The 19,725-nt window shown below is 42.1% G+C and overlaps 3 protein-coding genes across 3 annotated transcripts; 1 reads left to right on the plus strand and 2 right to left on the minus strand.

Annotated features, from left to right (window-relative positions):
* The first annotated feature begins 14,496 nt into the window (after positions 1-14,496).
* THITE_2118044 (uncharacterized protein) lies at positions 14,497-15,515 on the plus strand. The gene has a single exon (XM_003654791.1). It carries the CDS (start codon positions 14,656-14,658, stop codon positions 15,424-15,426), a length of 771 nt encoding a protein of 256 aa, XP_003654839.1. The 5' UTR covers positions 14,497-14,655; the 3' UTR covers positions 15,427-15,515.
* On the minus strand, positions 15,516-17,234 carry THITE_2118045 (uncharacterized protein). Its single transcript, XM_003654792.1, has one exon. It carries the CDS (start codon positions 16,909-16,911, stop codon positions 15,616-15,618), a length of 1,296 nt encoding a protein of 431 aa, XP_003654840.1. The 5' UTR covers positions 16,912-17,234; the 3' UTR covers positions 15,516-15,615.
* Positions 17,235-17,389: 155 nt separating this feature from the next.
* THITE_2118046 (uncharacterized protein) lies at positions 17,390-17,712 on the minus strand. Its single transcript, XM_003654793.1, has one exon. It carries the CDS (start codon positions 17,673-17,675, stop codon positions 17,448-17,450), a length of 228 nt encoding a protein of 75 aa, XP_003654841.1. The 5' UTR covers positions 17,676-17,712; the 3' UTR covers positions 17,390-17,447.
* Between the last annotated feature and the right edge of the window lie 2,013 nt (positions 17,713-19,725).

A 19,725-nucleotide genomic window follows, 5' to 3' on the forward strand; every position in this document is an offset into this window, starting at 1 on the left:
TTAATTGTTACTAAACGTAAGTAGGTATACTACTTCGGCCTTTCTAAGAACTAGGAGTTAGCTATAGCTATCGAAGCAATCTTAGCAAAAAGGCGAGTTATCCTAGCCTTCTTAATCTTAGCTAGGCAAGTATATATAGTACATTAGTATTAATAGTCTAAATTAGACCCTAAGATAGCTATTATTACATTAGCAACTAGGTATTCGAACAACTAGATTAGCCTTAAATGGCTAAAGCACTTCGAGAAGTACTTATACTATAGGATAGCTAGGAAATACCGGCTATTGATCTTTAACGGCTATAGCTCCTATCTTATATAGGAGTTCGTCAACTATTGCGAAGAGTATAATATCGTTCTATTCGGCTTGCTACTATACTTTATATATCTAATTTAGCTATTGGATTAGGGTAATAGACTACCTAGACATAGGGGGACCTAGTTTTTCTACTTTTCTATTTGTCTCAGAGCATTGTATTCGTTGTTAGGGGGTCTAGCCCTCTAATCATATATATTTAAGTAGGCTAAGCCCATCTTCTTTATCATCAAACAAGACATTAAGTAGTTGTCAATATACGTTCGTTGACACTACGTTGGTGGTCCTCCTTCTTCTAGGAAGGCTATTGAGCCTCTCCTTTCGTTGTCCTACCTCTATCTAGACGGTAGGCATTCGAGCTATTGAGCTTTGACCATATTCTTATTGTCTTTTGTCTTTCTACTATATTCTACTAGACGTACCTAAGCTATATATCTTCCTCTTAGGAGACATCCTTCCTACTATTCGATATATACTATCTTTATTCGTCTAGAGGTATACTATATTTCTTTAAGAGCTATTTTATACGCCTAATCCTAGGTGTAGTAGAGTAGGTTAGTATAAAGGTTTTATACTATTTCAAATAGGGGCTTAATTGGGGAGGAGCTTAGCTCTATATCTAAACGGGATAGTATAGACTACAAAGTCTTCTAAGATTATAGAACTATATAATACTATATTAATAGCTATACAACGACGATATAGCCAACCTATTAAGGCTCTAGTACACCGATACTGGCATCTCTAGAAGGTGTAGAAACCTATTGAGGTATATACGTTCTAAGGGTCTATTGAGACCTTGTCTTAGGAGACCTTCCTTTGCCTAGACGGTATAGGGCATTGAAAAGATATCCTATTATTTCTAACACTTCGAAGATCTATTGAGGCTTCGTCATTATTGACGTAGTAGTTATAAAACGTTAACCCAATCGAAAGACAATAGTTCTATCCTCCTAAGTAGAGATAAAGGTAGAATTTTTATCGATTATTATTTTCTTCCCTAGTCTAGCCGAACTAATTACAAAAGTAGTTAAACGTAGTAGCTATTTATAAGCTTCTAAGCTCGAGACTATACCTTTATAACACTTAGCTCCTTCTAACAATATATCTAGCATTGTTTTATATTGGATATAAGGTCTTAGTATAGACTTTTACTTTTCTTCTTAAGAGCTATACTCTTACCGCTATTACACTAGTTAGGTCCAGTATATTAGTTGCCAAAGGTATCTAGGTAATCTACAAAGAGCCTATAGTTATCCTTTAAGGTGTTTAGACTATATATTCCAAAGGAACCTAGCTTCTTAAGAGGTTTTCTTCCTTTAGATAGACGTCAAAGGAGTCAATATTCCTATAGAAGTATATATATCAGTCTTTTTATAGTCTATTAATATAGTCGTTACCTTTCTCGAAGACGATAGCTAAACGTCTAATAACTAGACTCTAGCGATATATATATATATTGTCTATAGAAGCTCTAGGAATTCTATTGACCTCTATAACATTATTAATCTTAATACTAACCTCTAAAGGAGAGTCTAAAGATATATCTATCTTATAGCCTTTCTAAGGTATACTAAATGAAGAAGACCTAGCCAAAGTAGTGTAGATACCCCTTTTATCTTCGTTTAATACCTCTACTCTACCTATCTATATAGAGGTATCTATAATAATACCTTCTAGTCTCTCTAAAGCCAAAGCTCTAAAGAAGATAACTAAGTATATTCTTACTACTATACTTAGTACAACCTTTCTAACCTCGACGAAGGCTAGCCTTTAGGGCTACTTCTCTAGTCAAAATGCTATACGTTGGATCAAGACCTTCAAAGAGATATACAAAGCTTATTAGGTTACCAATAACAAGACCTATATACATCTGTTTAAGCTTTAGTATAACACTATGATTTAGCCTATTATCTGTCACTAAGAGAAAAAGGACTAAGAGACCTAGGTAGCTTTCAAAGCTAAATTCCTAAAACGCTAGAAGAGCAACGATCCTAAATAGTATAGAGATAGAAGTTACCTTTATAATCTAATCGAAGGAAGATACTAGCTAGTTAGCAAGGTTATCTATAACTACTTCGAGTTGATCGACTATATATACGTTGTCGCCCCTACTAAAGTTTATAAGGAGCTATAGTATATAATTGTTCTAACTATATAGTATATACTTGATTAGTAGATCTAAGTAGCTTTTAAAAACTATTAATATACCTTAAAGAAGGACGATAAAGACTCTATCTATACTACGAAGTAGGTAGACTTCCTTAAGTTTATTTAAAATGCTCTTTAGAAGGGTCTTAATATAGAAGACCTCTTTCTCAAGACCTATAAACGTAAGATCAATCTATAGAAGTACTACTCACCTTTGGCTATACCTACTATTAAGACGACCCCTAAGCTATAGGAGTAGAAAAAGGAGGAGCTAAAGAAAGCTCTTATACTTATATTCAACGATATCGATGATCTAGCTAATTAGCTCTAGCGTCTATATATTTAGAAGTAGAAGATCACTAAGTAGTTTAAACGAAAGATCAAGGCCCTCTATTTATATAGAATCGATCCTACTCTTAATGAGATCGAGGTTCTCTAGATATATTTCCAATAGTAGAGCCGTTTATAGGAGAGATATATTAGCTTTATTACTAGCCTATATATTGACAATCGTTCTCCTAGCTATAGTAGACCTATAAGCTTTAGCTATTGCTACTATTATAGTAACTCTAACTATATAGTCCTTGAGTATATAGAAGCTATAAAAGCTATAGCTATAGGTTTAATATATTATAAAAGTATAGACTACTACCTTGGCGATTAGAGTAAGAAGGGCTATACACTAGCTAAGACGATCACCCTTATAAAGGCAGATATTAACAACGTATAAGAGATTAGTAAAATTAGCTAGCTTATCTTCGTATATATAGCCTATTGCCTATAGTATAATAGCTACCCTATATACTAGGCGTATTATCGTAAGTATAAACGCTTAAATAGTCGCCTATTTAAGCTAGATATATCCCTAGTACTAAATAAGTACTACCTCTAATAGCCTAAACTATATTAGGAGCCTATAATCGTCTAGACGACAATTAATCATCTTATATATAAAAGGGAGCCTAAGCTCACCTCCGCCTTCTATTATATAGCGTCTAATCAGTTGTCGTTTTATATAGCTCCATTAGAGGGAGGTCGTATCTTAACTTAGAAGGTTGTCCTATAGCCTACGCTAAAGGCTAACGAATTTCGCTAACTACCTCTTTCTCTCTCTAACTAGACTAAGGGGGAAGATAAAAAGGAAGTAGACAAGGAAGTAGAGACTATACTTCAAGGTATACCGTCTACTAAGCGTCGGTTCGCTAAGGACGAAAGGGAAGATAACTTCTAGATAGGCGGTACTCCTATACCTTTAGCGGAGCCTCCTTATATAATTATCCTTAAGAACCTAGCTATAGCGAATCGTATAAAAAAAGAGGAGCTATAGTCTAAGCCGCCTATATCGAAGGTTGCTATATTGCTTTTATATATAAAGGATATAATCTATACTATAATAAAGGCAAAGACTAGTCTAACCTTTAATAACTTAGTCTATATCTCGTCTAAGTATAAGGATACTCTAATTATATACCTATAGGGCATTTCTACCAACGTCGAGGTCATTGACTATAAAGGGTCTAATATTCCTAAGCCTAATAGACCAACTACTATACTAAAAGATATAGGAGTCTACGTATAGGCTCTATATATTAATATAAATACGTTTGACAACTCTTCCTCTAGTTAGACTAAGACGGTTCTAGTAATCTTCAAAGTTACTAAGGATAATATATAGGGCATCTATATAGGAAGCCTCTAAGAGCGTTAGATTCGTAAAGGTCTACCTAGAGACATTGACGATTATATCTATACTTTGCTCTAGAAGTCTATCTCGATACTTTTAGTCTTATAATATATAGAACTCAGTATAATAATAAAAGTATAGTCTTTTCCTACTCTATATATCTAGTTTAAAAGGGCTATTATAATAAGTACCTTGCTCTAATCGACTTTGGTTTAGAGTACAACTATATCTTGATAAATATTGTCGAAAAGTATATAATACTATACTAGCCTACTAAGGTTATCTCGAAAGGTCTTTATAGCTTAGTACTATTTATCGAAGAGACTTAGGTCACTCTATACCTAGGAAGAGTCGACATTAACCTTCACTTCTTTATAACTAAGGACACTATTAATAGCTATAAAGTAATCTTTAGTATACTATTTATTAAGGATATCACCCTAACCTTCGATTACTATAATAGCAACCTAATTACTACTAATCTAATTATAGAGGGGAAGATAGTCTAGGTATACATTGTCTCTAAGAAGATTGCTTAGCGAAATCGCCTACTATCTCTAACGTAATTATCCGCTTAGGAGCAATTTTAAGGATTAACGAAGAGTCCTAAAAGAATCTTTAACTAAGTAGAGATAGAGGAGGGCGAGACTACCCTTAGTTTCCTCGACGATCGTATAGATAAAGTAGTTTTTTATTTCGTTTTATAAAAGTCCTATATACTACTCTTTAGTACTCTTTTTTATATTGTATATTCTTATTTGTTGTCTTCTTCGTCTAGACGAAAGAAGAAGGGCAAGATCAAATTGTTGCCCTATTTAAAAGGGAAGAGAGGGACCCTGATTAGAAACTTCTTTTCCAATAGAAGGCTAAGGTAGGCGTTCTACTGTAAGTTCAAAGAGGCCCTAAGGACGTTTATACTCTAGAAGAATATTATAAATAAGGTTTAGCCTATCGACTTAGTATCGTTAGATAGCTCTATATCGAAAGGAGACCTATTATAGTAAGAAAAGCGGCTTATAAAAGCTAAAGCTAAGATATAGTTTAAGAAGGACTAGGAAGACCTTATAGTCCTTCGTTTCTTAGATCTTAAGCTAGGCTCGAGACTTACTAAGGAACACCTTTAAGAAATACTTGCTACTATAGATAGTTTTCTTACTAAGCTAGAGAGAGAGATGTTCACTAAGATCTTATAGAACTAGGAGGCTACACTTATATAAGATTTTACTAAGTATAAATATATCTATAAAGACGTTGTTCTACTCTAATATATTAGGACTATCCTATATAAGGCCTAGCAAAGTAAGTCAATCCTAATCCTAAAACTACTAATATAGAAGGTCGTTGATCTACTTAGAGAGAGGTAGATATAAGGAATTATTGAATATAGCTATACGAGCTACTGTAATAACTGGTTCCTAGTTCTAAAAAAGGATAGTAGTTTATAGCTCATTAATGATATTCAAAAGGCTAATGCTATAACGATCTACGATACTTTCGTTCTATCTACTATAGAGGAATTTAGTAAAGACTTTAAGAGCTATAGACTAATGTCCCTTCTAGATCTCTTCTCTAGATATAACTAGGTCAACCTCTATAAATATAGCTAGGATTTAACGACTTTTACAATATTAATTAGGCTTTTCTATATATATATATTGCTAATAGGAGATATAAATTCCATTGCCTAGTTCTAGTGAGCTATAACAACGATCTTTGGTAACCTTATCCCTAATGTCTATCGTATCTACCTAGATGATATTACTATAAAAGGTCCTCAATCTGATTATACTAGCTATCTAAATAGAGAGGGACATTAAGAATTTATTATTAAATATCTTAAAAACATCAATATAGTATTGCTAAACGTAGAGCTAGTAGATACGACTATTGCTATTAAGAAATCGAAGTAGGCGCAACTAAAAGTAGTCCTACTTAGTTATCTCTATACATTAGAGGGGCGCCTTCCTAAGGAAGCAAAGGTGATTAAGATAAGGGAATAAAAGACCTGTTCGAACATCAAGGAGGTATATACCTTCGTTGGAATAGTCGGATACTACCGGATTTAGATCAAGGGTTTTACAATTATTGCGATTCCTCTATATACCCTAATAAAGAAAGATACTAAGTAGACCTAAAGGCCCTCTAAACAAAAGGCGATAGATAAGCTAAAGGAGAAAATCATTACTACTCTAGTTTTAACGATACTTATCTATAGTAATCCTCGATTCAATATAATCTTTTTAATTTACAACGCTAGTATCCTTAGATAGAGCAGGGTATTTAAATAGGTTGGCCCTAATAGCAAAAAACACCTATACTAGTTCGAGAGTAGTATCTAGTCAAAGGTAAAGAAGTAGTATAATACTACAAAGAGGGAGTTAAAGGGGCTACTCTTCCTTCTAAAGCGTTTTCGTTGCTATCTCTTTAGTATACGTTTTATTATAGAGACTAATACTCTAGTTCTAGTCTATTAGCTCAATAGTGTTGTAAACGATATCTTAGGTACTCTAATAATACACTAGATCGCCTAGATCTACCTATTTAACTTCGAAGTCAAGTATATCCTAGGTCCTAAGAACGTTGTAGCCAACGCATTGTCCTATAAACCTCTTAGGCCCTCTAACTATATAGAGAAGGAAGTAGAGGAGGATATCGATGATTAAGTCAACGCCTAGATCTTTATTAACTATATAGGCGAAGAGGCATCGTATCTAGAAGAGAAGCCAAAGCCTATCCACCTTCAAAACGATTACTTCTAGTATTCCTAGGACATCATTTACTTCCTATCGACGATAGAGACCCTACTAGGCTATAGGCTATACTAGAAGCGACATTAGCTTAAAAGGGAAGCGGTAAAGTACTTCGTTAAGGATCGTCACCTTTTCCTTTAGAATATAAACTATTTACAATATTATAGGCACATTATTAATACCCCTAAAGAGAGACGTTTAATCTTCGACTAGTGCTATAGCGAAGTTGGCTATTATAGAAGAGAGGCGATATACTAATGAGTAACGAACCACTACTATTAGCGTAGTATATACAAAGATATAGTAGAGTAGATTTAGGCTTATATACTATATTAGGTATATAATACCTAGAGATTCGAGGAAGTGGCAAACTAGACTATACCTCCGCCTTTCCCTTTTACTAAATAGCACCTCGATATTCAATATATATCGTCTAGCTATAGGGAGAAGAAGTGTTTCCTTGTCAAGGTATACAACGATCTTATAGGATATATTAAGGCTAAGATTCTACTAAACAAGTCCTCTAAGGCTATTAAGTCCTTTATTATACGATATATCCTTTGTCGCTAGGGCTACCTCGTTGTTATAGTTATCGACAAAGGCTCTAAGTTCAAAGGCGAAGTTAAGGAGATCCTCTATAAACTATAGATTAGAAGAGTTATTATCTCGCTATACAATTCGTATACAAATAGAGTAAATAAGGCTAGCTATATCCCAATTACCACCTCGCTTATAAAGATAACTAATAGTATAGGAAAAAGGTAGAAGGAGCTCCTTCTATATATCTTATATATAGATTATATAACTATTAGAGGCTCTTATAGAATATCTCCTTTCTTTCTTACCTATAACTATAAGCCTATTAGTCTAGTCGAATTTAATGTTCCTACCTAGCGAATTCTTACCTAGGACTCTATCTACACCTAGATAGAGGGAGAGGATTCTATAAGACTCTATACGAAGCTCATTGCCCTCTATACTTATATCTTTTAGGAAGCTAAGTACAACTGTAAGATTGCCGCTAAATAGGTTGCTATAGCTTATAAAAAGCTAGCTAAATACTATAATAAGGCCTATAAACGTAAATTTCGCCTAGAAAACGTAGTAATATTTATCAATAACCTTATCCTCGTCTATAATAACGTTCAACAACTAGATATAAGCTTAGTCTAGAAGCTAGAGTACCATTGGTTTAGCCTATTCTATATTTAGATAATCAAAGACTAAGACATTTACTTCCTAGAGACTTTAGATAGTATACCTATCTAGATACTATATCCTCTAAATCGTATAAAGAAGTTCTTTAAACTAGATAACGTTTAGCTAGAAGTAGATAGTATAAACCTATTCCTCTACTTAGAGGGGCGTAGCGACAATGAACGCTACTACGACGGTCGCTACGACGATAGCTACCTCGATAAAGGCTATCGCCTCGACAATCGCTATAACGAAGTATAGAACAACAAAGGAGCTGATCCTAGCTCTAGCGCTAGCTAAGACTTAGCTACCTTAGCGCTCTACGATAGGGAAATATATACTAGACACTTCTAAAGAGAACGCTACCACCTCGACAGTCGCTCAAAGCTCTATAAGGATCGCGAAGAAGGGTCTAGTACTACTAAAGACAACTAGAATACTAGCGACTAGACTATAGGTTATTACCCCTATCAACTAATCGAGACTTCCAATAGTAGTCAACTAGTTAGGCTTCTTCGTAGCGACGAACTATATAGCGCCTTAACTAGTCGATAGCACTGCTTTAACGATCTTTATTATACTTATAGCGATAGCCTACTAAGGAAGGAAATTATATAAATAGTCGCTAAGGACGTTGCGACTATAGTAGAGGAGAAGGTCCTTAAAGAGGAAACCTCTAGTTGTACTATAGCGCTTTAGGTAGGCTAAACTTATACTACTACAAAGAGAGCAAAGAAGGAGCGACCTTATTAAGAGCTTATTGTAGAAATCCTATATAGAAAACTACCTAGTTTTTAACACTAGTCCTCTAGATATATAAGGATATATAGTTTAAAAAGAGGGGAGGTCCTAGAAGCTACTACCTCCAATGGTTTCACTAGCGTTTTATTATATTTTCTTCCTAATACCTATTGTTATATCGGCCTCCTACTCGCTAGTAATATCTCTATTAGCTATGTCTCACTTAGTCTTCGTCTATCTATTGTCGTTTACTTATTTTTATCCTTTAGGCCCTTATTCTTTTTCGCTAGTACCTAAGTTTTCTTTCTAAAGGGCGGCCCTACTCTTAGGGGCTTTATAGTCGTTCTTGCCTTTTCTTTTTCACTTCTGCCCTCTAGACAAATAGTTTCTATTATATAGAACTAAGTTTCTTAGAACCAAAGTCAAAGCTAAGAAAAATCTATAATTAGGATATATAGTCTTTCGATCTATTGTCTATAGGCTAAGCTCCTAGACTATATCCTACCCCCTACTTATCCCTATCTATTTTCTCTATCCCTTAGTAATATAAGCTCTTATAGTTAGCCTAGTACTACGCTATTTGTTCCCTAATAGCAACCTCTAGCGGGACAAACTACTTTTAGCCTACCTCTTCTAAATATAACTTTAGCCTAGGATCATTCTTCAGATCATATAGAAGATAGTCCTATAAGATTAAGTCCTAAGCTAGGTACTTCTAATTATTCCTATAGATGTAAGTCTAAATATACTCCTTCTTTAACTAGATACAGTTAGTGTACTTATTGCTAAAGAGAGGAGTAAGAGAAGTATAGCTATTAAAGGGCTAAGTTATATAGACGTCTTCGTCTTTATTAAAAGGAGTTGTTGAACGTTAGTACAATAGTTTATAGCTATAGTAAAGTATCTTATTACTATAGGAGTATTAGTCTTCCTCTACTTAAAGAGTAAATATAAAAAGGAAGTGTAACGCTTATTTACAACCCTATACCTAGAATAAAAGCATTGATATTCGGTTTAGGTATATAGTAAGATAATATATCTAATACCTAAGTGGTCTACTATTGTAATACTCTATAAACACTGGACAAAAGACCTAGGTATTATAGTACTACTCGACTACGTCAACTAGCCTATCGTCGATATAAACCGATCACTATATTCTATACTAATTTTACTAATTGCTTAGTAGGACCCACTAGATATATAGTAATCTAATATTTAATCGGTAGATCTTAATTATACTATAGATAGCCTTATATTTAACTAAGATTATAGTATATTCGTCAATATAGCGTTTATCTTTTAGTATTACCAGATCCCTTATCTTACTTTAGACTACTTAGACGTACTTCTAGGCTATAAAGATCATTGTTTTCAATATTAGCGAGAGATCGATCTAACGGTTCGTAATCCTATATAGCAATGGCCTCTAGTCGTTCACTTTATTAGTAATTTCCTATAATATATCGTAGGTATACTAGTTGCTTAGTATTATAGTTTCTAGATTGTGAATTCGTATATAGGAGCTATATATGAATTCGAAAGGGAAGTGAAAGACCTAGCTAAGAACCTAATCCGACTAGAGAGAGGAGAGCATTAGAATAAAGTAGTAAGAAGGTTAAAGGAAGAAAATGGTTCTAGGATAGCAAAGAGGAGAGGAAGGCCTTAAGAGTTTAGAGGGCGAATACTTATTTCTAGCTAATTAGTAGGCGCTACGAGCCTTATCTATTTTCTTTTACCTAGTTTAGGAAAGAGCTAAGTAGCCCTCCTACCTTCGAAGGTTTACCTACCTCTTTTTCTTAATCCTTTCGCTAATTCGCTTATAATTAACCATTTCTTCTACCTCGCCTATTACGCCTTGATTTTTTTTTACAATCGTTTCAATTAGTCTAGATCTTTCTACCTAGAGAGCGACTTTTCTTATAAGCCAATTTTTTATATACTATTACGAGTATCGCTATAGGCCATTATAGGATTCCCAATTTCGTAGAGCCTATATAGCCCTAGGCCAATATAACTACTAACCTAGGATAGAAGTAGCTGCTCGAAGAGCTTAAGTTTTATATATTATAAAGTTCATAGAGGCCTACTAGCGATAGTAATTAGATATAATATTACACCTCCTTTATATAGCAAGAGCTAGGCTTAAAGATACTAAGCCACTTAAGTAAGACTAGCTCTAAGCTTTTCCTATTTTTATAGACTCTAAAGAAGTACCTATAAGATATAATCAACCGACGACCTAACTAGATCCTAAGCCCTCGACTTAGTATAAACCCTAAGATTATAAAGTACCTATTCCTAGACTAGCTAGAAGGAAAGTCCCTAATAGATCGGTTTTTCGATATCTATTTTATAGATATAGGTATTTCGTTCTTCGATATAGAAGGTATATTACTCAGTAAAGAATAGCTAGATTATAGGATAATCTTAGACGTTATATAGTTTTTCTTTCGCCTTTACAAAGATTGTCTCTAGATCTACCTATAGCTAGTCTTAGACTATAGTCCTATATCAAAGGAGTTCTACCGATCTGACCAAAGGGTTATTGCCAATAATTGCTATTTCTAGGTTTTCCTTTACTTCGTTGGTAGAAAGTATTAGATAGTTATAATCTTCGATTAAATCGGAGGTTGGCTCTACTACTTCGACTCCCTATTCAAAAGCTCAAAGACGTACGTTAATATCTTATTAGAAGTCTAGATTGCCTTTTAGTCTATCTATAGGTTCTTTTAGATATAGCTATATAAGGAGGTTATCGTCTACTACCTTTAGCAAAGTTTAAAATAGGAGTATAGATAGTTCGCCCTCGAGTTTATATAGGCCTTTTTTTAAAAACTCTAGCTCTACCTTCTAGATAGATAGATATAGTTCAGGCTATCCTAGCTTCGGCTATACTAGGGAGATAGTAAGATAGTTATATAGCGACGTATATTATACTTATAGTTAGGAACTTATAGATTAGCTCTTAGTACCTTTAAGGATTACCTACTTTATACTAAGGTAGTCCCCTCACTACTATAGGACAATAGTAAGATATATAAGCTCCCTCTAGACCTACTATCTCTAATCGAAGAGCCTATATAGCCTATAGTCTTAGAGTACGACGAAGATAAGGTGATCAAAGTCCTCTAGGCCAACGACGTATTTACGTCCAATGTTCCTAGACTCGATAACCTACCTATATATCTCTATAACCACTTTAGCGATATAGAACTTAAGATCCTAGCTATATACTCAGTGGCATTTAGAGAAGCCTAACTCTTTAACTAAAGCGAAAAAGGAGTAATCGCCACTATCTAAATCATCTTTGTGCCCTAGTTAAAGAAGGACATAGCCTACTAAGTATACTACTATAAGGTTATAGAACTCCTACCAAATAGATAGCTAAATAGTACATTGCCCTTATAAAACCCTATAGACAATCTTAGACAACAACTATAGAGTACGTTTCTAGTACCTAGTACCGTTCTACCCCTTTGACCAAAGGACTAGTAAACTACTTTAGGTCTACTAGTAGCACTTATAGAAGATCTTAACAATATATCAACCTAGTAGAATATTAAAGCTAAGATTATAGAAATTACTATACTATAAATGACTATAATATAAAGGTTTATTGATACCTCTATAGACAAGATAGACTAGGAGCGTCTCCTTGGTAGCGACCTAGTTAAGGACCTTAGGATACTAGTATAGATAGCCTTTAAGAAGATAGTACTCAATCCCTACCTCTAGGAAAAGGAGACGTTCATCTATATACTTATAAAGAGGCTAGACTACCTTAAGATACCTTATACGCTAATACAAAAGCATCTTTAAGTATATAGATCACCTATATCATCTAGCTAGACGTCACCTTTAGTATAGTACTATAGTAAACGCCCTTGTAAAAAGCCTAAAAAGCCTAGACGTCTACTTCGCCTACTACTATACAACCTATACAACTATACCTTCGTTTATAAATATAAGTATCTAGTATAGTAGTAGGGCTAGGATATATATATTAAAGAGGTAGAGAAGTACGAAAGACAGTAGGATTAGCTACTATAGCTAACTAGACCTTTACAAGCCGAGTAAACTATATATAGAGAGTAGCTTAAGAAGTAGCGACGATAAGAAGTGCCTACTAAGAGAGCTTTTAAGGTATAAACTTGCCTATAGAAGTGTATAGTAAGCTCGAAAAGAAAGTATAGATTAGGGTGATAGACTACCTAGATATAGGAGGACCTAGTTTTTCTATTTTTCTATTTGTCTTAGAGTATTATATTCGTTGTTAGAGGGTCTAGCCCTCTAATTATATATATTTAAATAGGCTAAGCTTATCTTCTTTATTATTAAGTAAGATATTAAGTAGTTGTCAATATATATTCGTTGACACTACGTTGATGGTCCTCCTTCTTTTAGGAAGGCTATTGAGCCTCTCCTTTCGTTGTCCTACCTCTGTCTAGACGATAGGTATTCGAGCTATTGAGCTCTAACCGTATTCTTATTGTCTTTTGTCTTTCTACTATATCCTACTAGACGCACCTAAGCTATATGTCTTCCTCTTAGGAAATATCCTTCCTACTATTCGATACGTACTATCTTCATCCGTCTAGAGGTACACTATATTCCTTTAGGAGCTATCTCGCGCGCCTGATCCTGGGTATGGTGGGGTAGGTTGGTGTGGAGGTTTTGCACCATTTCACTATTTAACGTCGTTGTTTTCTAGCTATTGAAGCACTACTATATATAGGGGCTTAACTTCCTAGTTTACAATAGCCTCTTCAATATTATAAAGGTCGAGTTCCTTTATATAATTACTAAAGTATATCGCAAGGCCTTTAAGGAATCTACTATTCGAGCTACGTTCAAGAAGATAGGTATTTAGCTATTTAATCTAGATATTATTATACAAAAGGTTATAGAACGCTAGGCAAAAAGAACACCCTCGCTACTACCTGCTCCTATACCTAGCAGTTCTCCTTTTTCTACGCCCTAAACGCTCTAGCAGTTCAATAAGGTAGCTAACTCTATCTACAAGGCTCTCTCTAAAGACGAAGATAACTAGGAGGAATTGATGTTTAAATTAGACTAGTTTATTAAAGGCTTGCTAACTATAGCTATAGAGATTATCTAAGTTAAATAGGACCTTACAAGGATAAAGATAGCCGAGGAACTGGCTACCCGTCGAAGGCTTTTGAAGAACAGGCCCCTAAAATTAGGGGGCGTATTAACTGTCGAATAGGCAAGGCAGATCATCAAAATCAGGGAGGATAATAAACTAGCATAGGCCAGGCGGCTAGTTGAGGCTACTGATTAAAAGGAACGTAATCGGCTTAAACGCTTCTTTACGGAGGTTGCAAAGGAAGCTAGAAAATGGAGGTTGGCTGGCAAACTGGGCCCTATAGAGGTTGTGGAAGAAGATGGTAAAAAGCGCTTTCTAAGGAGGTTGTAGATAGATATCGTCGAAGGTGTCGAAAAAGTGGCTAAATGGCTAGTGTAGCCGAATGGCTGGTGACCACCAACCGGCCCTGCGGTTCGAGGCTACGGTCGAGATAAGTGGGCCGGTGGGGGGGTGCCACGAGTAGTCAACCCTTTCCAGACCTCGACTTGCTGTCCAATGAGTTGAAGATTCAGCCGAGTGTACCTATGACTGGAAGAGGCTAGTGTAAGCCGCAGTTCCCTCTTGACCCCGTGGGTCTCCGTCAGGTGTCAATGCCGAGGCAAGACGGCCCCGCAGACAGACAAAGAGAGATCTGGAAACAAGTCGCCATCTCTACTCCGTACATCGCATCACTTGGCCACCGGACGGACTCGACAGCATCGAACATCATGGCACTCCTGGAATACAGCATCGCGTCGCTCTGGGCCAAGACGGTCGACACGTACAGCCCGCGACAGATCGAATTCTGGGGCACGCTCGCCGTCCAAGTCCTCTTCTTCTGGGTCCCCGCGCTGTCCTTCCTCGCGCTGGACTCCCTCTTCCCGGCCTTCTCAGCCCGCCACAAGATCCAGCCGGCCGCCAAGCAGCCGACACGCGCCGAGATCACCCACTGCGCCGTCGTGGTCCTGCGCAACCAACTGCAATCCGTCGCCAGCGCCCTCGTGCTCCTGGCCATCTCCCACCTGCGCAACAGCCCGTCCCCCTTCCGCATGCCCCCCACGCTGCCCACCGCGGCCGAGCTCGCCCGCGACCTCCCGCTCTGCCTGCTCGCGCGCGAGGTGGCCTTCTACTACACGCACCGGCTGCTGCACACGCGCGCGCTGTACCGGGCCGTGCACAAGACGCACCACGAGTTCACGGCGCCGGTCGCGCTGGCCGCGCAGTACGCGCACCCGGCCGAGCAGCTGCTGGCCAACACGCTGCCGATCGTGCTGCCGCCGCTGGCGCTGCGCACGCACGTCGTCACCATGTGGCTGTTCCTCGCCGCCATGCTGCTCGAGACCGCCACCGTGCACAGCGGCTACGACTTCTTTGGCGGCGTCGCGCGCGCGCACGATCGCCACCATGAGCGCTTCAGTGTGCACTTTGGCGCGTACGGCTGGATGGATTGGCTGCATGGCACGGGGGAGCAGGAGCGCGGGAGGGTGAAGGAGGAGTGATGGGATTTTTATTTGGGCGTCGAAAGGGGTCCTGAGTTATCTATGTTAAACAGTAGCAGGTTTATAAGCATACAACACCCTCCCTAATGACACGCATGAACAACTGCGATGGGATTCGGCTTGGAGAGCTTTAGACTTGGTTGTTCTGATCTATCCTTCCCTCTCGTTCACCCACCCACCGACCCAGACTTAGCCGGGCAGCTTCAGGATGTCGTCGACATAGACGACCTGCCCCGTGGCAATCGACCTGTTCGCCGCGATGCCGGTCAGGATGGACGCGGCGCCGTCGATGTGGCTCGCGGCGCGCATATACTCGTCGGAGACGGGCTCGCCGAACAGGTCCTGCAGCAGCACGCGGTCGCCGCCGCCGTGGGCGCCGCCGCTGGCCTCCGCGATCTCGATCTCTCGCGGCGGCTCGAACAGCGGGCGCAGCAGGATGGACCGGCGCTCGATTGAGCCCTCGAGCGCCGGGTCGCCGCCGGAGTTGACGTAGCTGTTCTCGACCACCTCGACCTCGAGCCGGCCGCCGGTGCCGTTGAAGTTCACGCGGAACCCCTCCCAGGGCGCGTACGCGGTCAGCGAGTACGTCATGACGGCGCCGTTGCGGTACCGCACCAGCACGCTCATGGTGTCCTCGATGCTGATGCCGTCGCCGAACACGCTCTGGTCGCGGTGGTAGCCGTCCTCGTGCTCGGCGTCCAGGTACAGCGCCTTGAGCGTCGGGATCGTCTCGAGGTGCAGCGCGAACGGGTCCGCCTTGGCGGCCTCGCTGCCGTGCGCGCGGCTGTAGAAGCGCGTCACGCCGCGCTTCTCGGCGTTCTCGCGGCCGTAGAACTTGAGGTCGCCCTGGGCGTAGACGGACAGCGGGCGGGTCTGCAGCCAGAAGTTGACCAGGTCGAAGTGGTGGGTCGACTTGTGCACCAGCAGGCCGCCGCTGTTGCGCTTGTCGCGGTGCCAGCGGCGGAAGTAGTCGGCGCCGTGCGACGTGTTGAGCAGCCACTCGAAGTGCACCGACGTGACGGTGCCGATGGCCCCCGCCCGCAGCAGCTCGAACACCTTGGTGTTGTGCGGCGCGTACCGGTAGTTGAAGGTGACGCGCACCGCCCGCCCCGTGCGCTCGACCGCCGAGAAGATGTCGAGGCACCGCGGCGCGTCGATGGTCATGGGCTTCTCCGTCACCACGTTGCACCCGAGCTCCAGCGCCCGCACGATGTACGTGTGGTGCGTCCGGTCGATGGTCGTCACGATCACCTCGTCCGGCTTGGTCGTCTCGATCATCTTGTCGAAGTCGGCGGCGAGGAACGTCGGCACGGTGCCGTGCCCCAGCGCCGCGAGCCGGCTGTTGGCGTAGTTCATCCGCGTCTGGTTCGTGTCGCAGAGGGCCACGATGCAGGAGGTTGCACGGTAGTCGGTCGCGATGGCCGTGTAGAAGAAGCTGGACCGGCCGCCCGTGCCCACGAGGGCGTATCGTTTCTTGCCCGCCATGGTGACAGTCTGCTCTGCTTCTGGGGAGGGGGAGAGGGGGCTCAAGCACCTACGACGATGTCCTTCCGAGGCTTTGGGAGGTGCTTGAGAAACGCCAAGCTCGAGGCTCGTTTATTATAAGAGATGGCTGCAGGGAGGCTTGAAGCCGTCTGAAGTTGAACGCATCTCCCCATGCCGTGACACCCCAACCTCGGCCGAAGATGCCCCATCACCGAAAGACAAGCTGTTTGTGCCAAGAGTCGGCTTGCTAGAGTCCTTCCCCCGAAACGTGTGTCATCTTCCTCATCCCCGCACGACAAGCGGGGAAGACTTGCTCCTCTTTGCTGGGGTGACTTGTTGTTTGCAAAAAACCCACCAGGATAAAGTTGGGTTTAGGCCCCAAGCGAAACCCGATAATTCACTGCCCGGGTTCCCGGGTTCCGTGACTGCGTCAGAGCTCACCCGTCGGGCTGGACAAGCGTTCGAACCGTATATTGTAGTCTCCCGCGGCAAAGAGTTTGCCGACTCATCCGATGCGCTGTTCTTGGACATATTGACTACTCGGGCAGATCGATAACCTCAACATCCTTCAAATCCTCCTCTGCCTTCTTCGCCGCCTCTTCCTCTTCAGTCGATTTCCTTTCCGCCTCAGCGCGCCTCGTGTCAGCCTCTATTGCGTCCCGCTCTGTCTGTTCAAGTTCCGCCTCCAGCCTTTGGACCTCATCCTGCACATTCCCTACGTCCACGGGATCGACGCCCGCCTGACGCATCCTCGACAGCTCCATTTCCTTCGCCTCCTTCTCGCGTCTCAGCTGGGTCGCCTCCCCCTGCTTCTCCTCGAGCTCCCGAGCCGCCGACGCGAGGTTGGCGCTGGCATCCCGTGCCTCCCCGCTCGCCACCGCGCTGTGCACTGCCCTCTCCGCGACCGTGTGGACCCACGCATCCGGTGCCGCTCTGCGGGCAAGGGCCGACGTCTCTCGGCTCGTGATTGCGCGTGCAGCAGCGTCCCGTATAAGCTCGAGTGTAGGGGCCCTGAAGCGCTCGCTCAGCCTCGTCACCGTCTCCCTCTCGGCGTTGCGCAATGTCCCCTGCGTGACTGCGTCTCCTACCCGGGCCACGGCGCTCTGTTCCTCGCCTGCGCGGGCGCCCGAGGCGCTGGCTCGCGAAAGGGATATTGCTTGCTGCCGGAGCACGGAGACGATCTGAGGCCTAGCGTCTAGCGGCCGGGCGTGCAGGCTGGCCTCGACCTCGCTCTCCACGGCTCTGCTGACTTGCTCAGCTTGGGGCTGCGCGGCCGCGACAGCGGGTGCTGGGTCTGCGTTTCGCCGGCGGTACTTTTGGACGCCGAGGATGATGCTCGCGTAGACGAGGGGGACCATGCCGAGGCAGGAGAGCACGAAGGTGATGCCCTGGGAGGTGGCCGAGAGGAACCAGCTGCTGCCGCCGCCGCCGGCGTCGGGTATGATCTTAGAGCCGGTAAAGGGGGTCTTGTTGGCGGGCTGGGATGCTGGCCACGTCTGACCTTCGAAGGTCATGGATTTGACGCCGCCGCTCTCGTCGAATTCGGTGGTCCAGGCTGCTTGAAATACGTTTGCTCCTTGGCCAGTCGTCCAGCTGACGAGTCCCGTGGTGGTGTCCGTCGTTTGGTTTTCGACATGCACATTGTCAACTGTGAAGGGAAGATGAATCAGTGACTTTTCGCCCACATCGCAAGCCAGAGCGAGAACAAATAGCATACATGAGACCATGCCGTCCAACGGGCTGATGGTCATGCTGATGGCAGCCATGCTGGTCGGGGAGTTGATCTTATAAATGCCGGCGGCCAGTCTAATATCAAAGGATGGCGATACCGAGGCCTGTGCCTGCAGAGTCTGTACGTCGCTGTCCAAGACGGTGAGCTGTTTGTCGTTGACAGTCTTTTCGAAATCCTGCGTTTTGCCGTCCCGGAGGGCCGCGAATGCTTTAGTAACGAAGTGCTGGTCCGTGAAGAGCAGCGTCTTCAGGCGCGCGACCGACGGTGAGGCGGCACCGAGCGTAGCGTCTCCCTCCGCCGAGTCCACCGAAGCCACCGGGGCAGGATGTGATGCAAGCACAACCGGTGGAACGACGTCCCCAACCAGAAGCACGTCGTGCGGCGCTGCGACGCCCTGTGCTAAATCCAACTTGATGATGTGCTGCCCCGGTGCAAAGACATTCTCGGTGGCAAAGAAATTGAAGTCCCCGTCTCCAAGCCGCAGGTCGTTGATGTCGAAATAACAATGCTCTCGCAGAACTTCAGCTATAATCACCAGGAGTTAGTACTCGGTCTCCTCACCTGCTCTTGTTTGTGTCGAAAACTTTCGATGCCGTAGGCGAACCATCGGTAGGGGGGTGGGTTGGGAAGCTCCAGAGGGTGCTTACGAAGGGAATCCGACCAGCCAGACCTCTGCGTCTCCAACCAAGTACCATGGTATGGATGTACCCAGAGGTTGAAATCCTGCTTTTTGAGATCCACCTTGAGGGCAAGTTTCTCTTCGGTGACCGAGGCGATGGGGTAATTCTAGTTCAAATTGGTACAGCGGTAAACTCTGTCAGTCCACAGTCCATAGAGAGGTTGAGCAAGCCAACAACATGAACCGACGTACCGCGTTCAGGTGGACGTCAAAGTAAACCTTTCCAGAGGTACCGGACTTCCAGTGTGACCAGTCATATCTGTAGTCTTGGAAGTCCCAATACCAATTCGCACTCCGGTTCGACAGGGTCAGCGCCAGCGGTGGGTCAGTGAACGCGTAGTCAATGTTCAGGTCCCAATTGTGCCACGGGCCGGAGCCAAACCTGTCGTTCTTCAATGACGAC

Source organism: Thermothielavioides terrestris, chromosome 3 (genome assembly GCF_000226115.1).
Source record: "Thermothielavioides terrestris NRRL 8126 chromosome 3, complete sequence".
Lineage (NCBI taxonomy): Eukaryota > Fungi > Ascomycota > Sordariomycetes > Sordariales > Chaetomiaceae > Thermothielavioides > Thermothielavioides terrestris.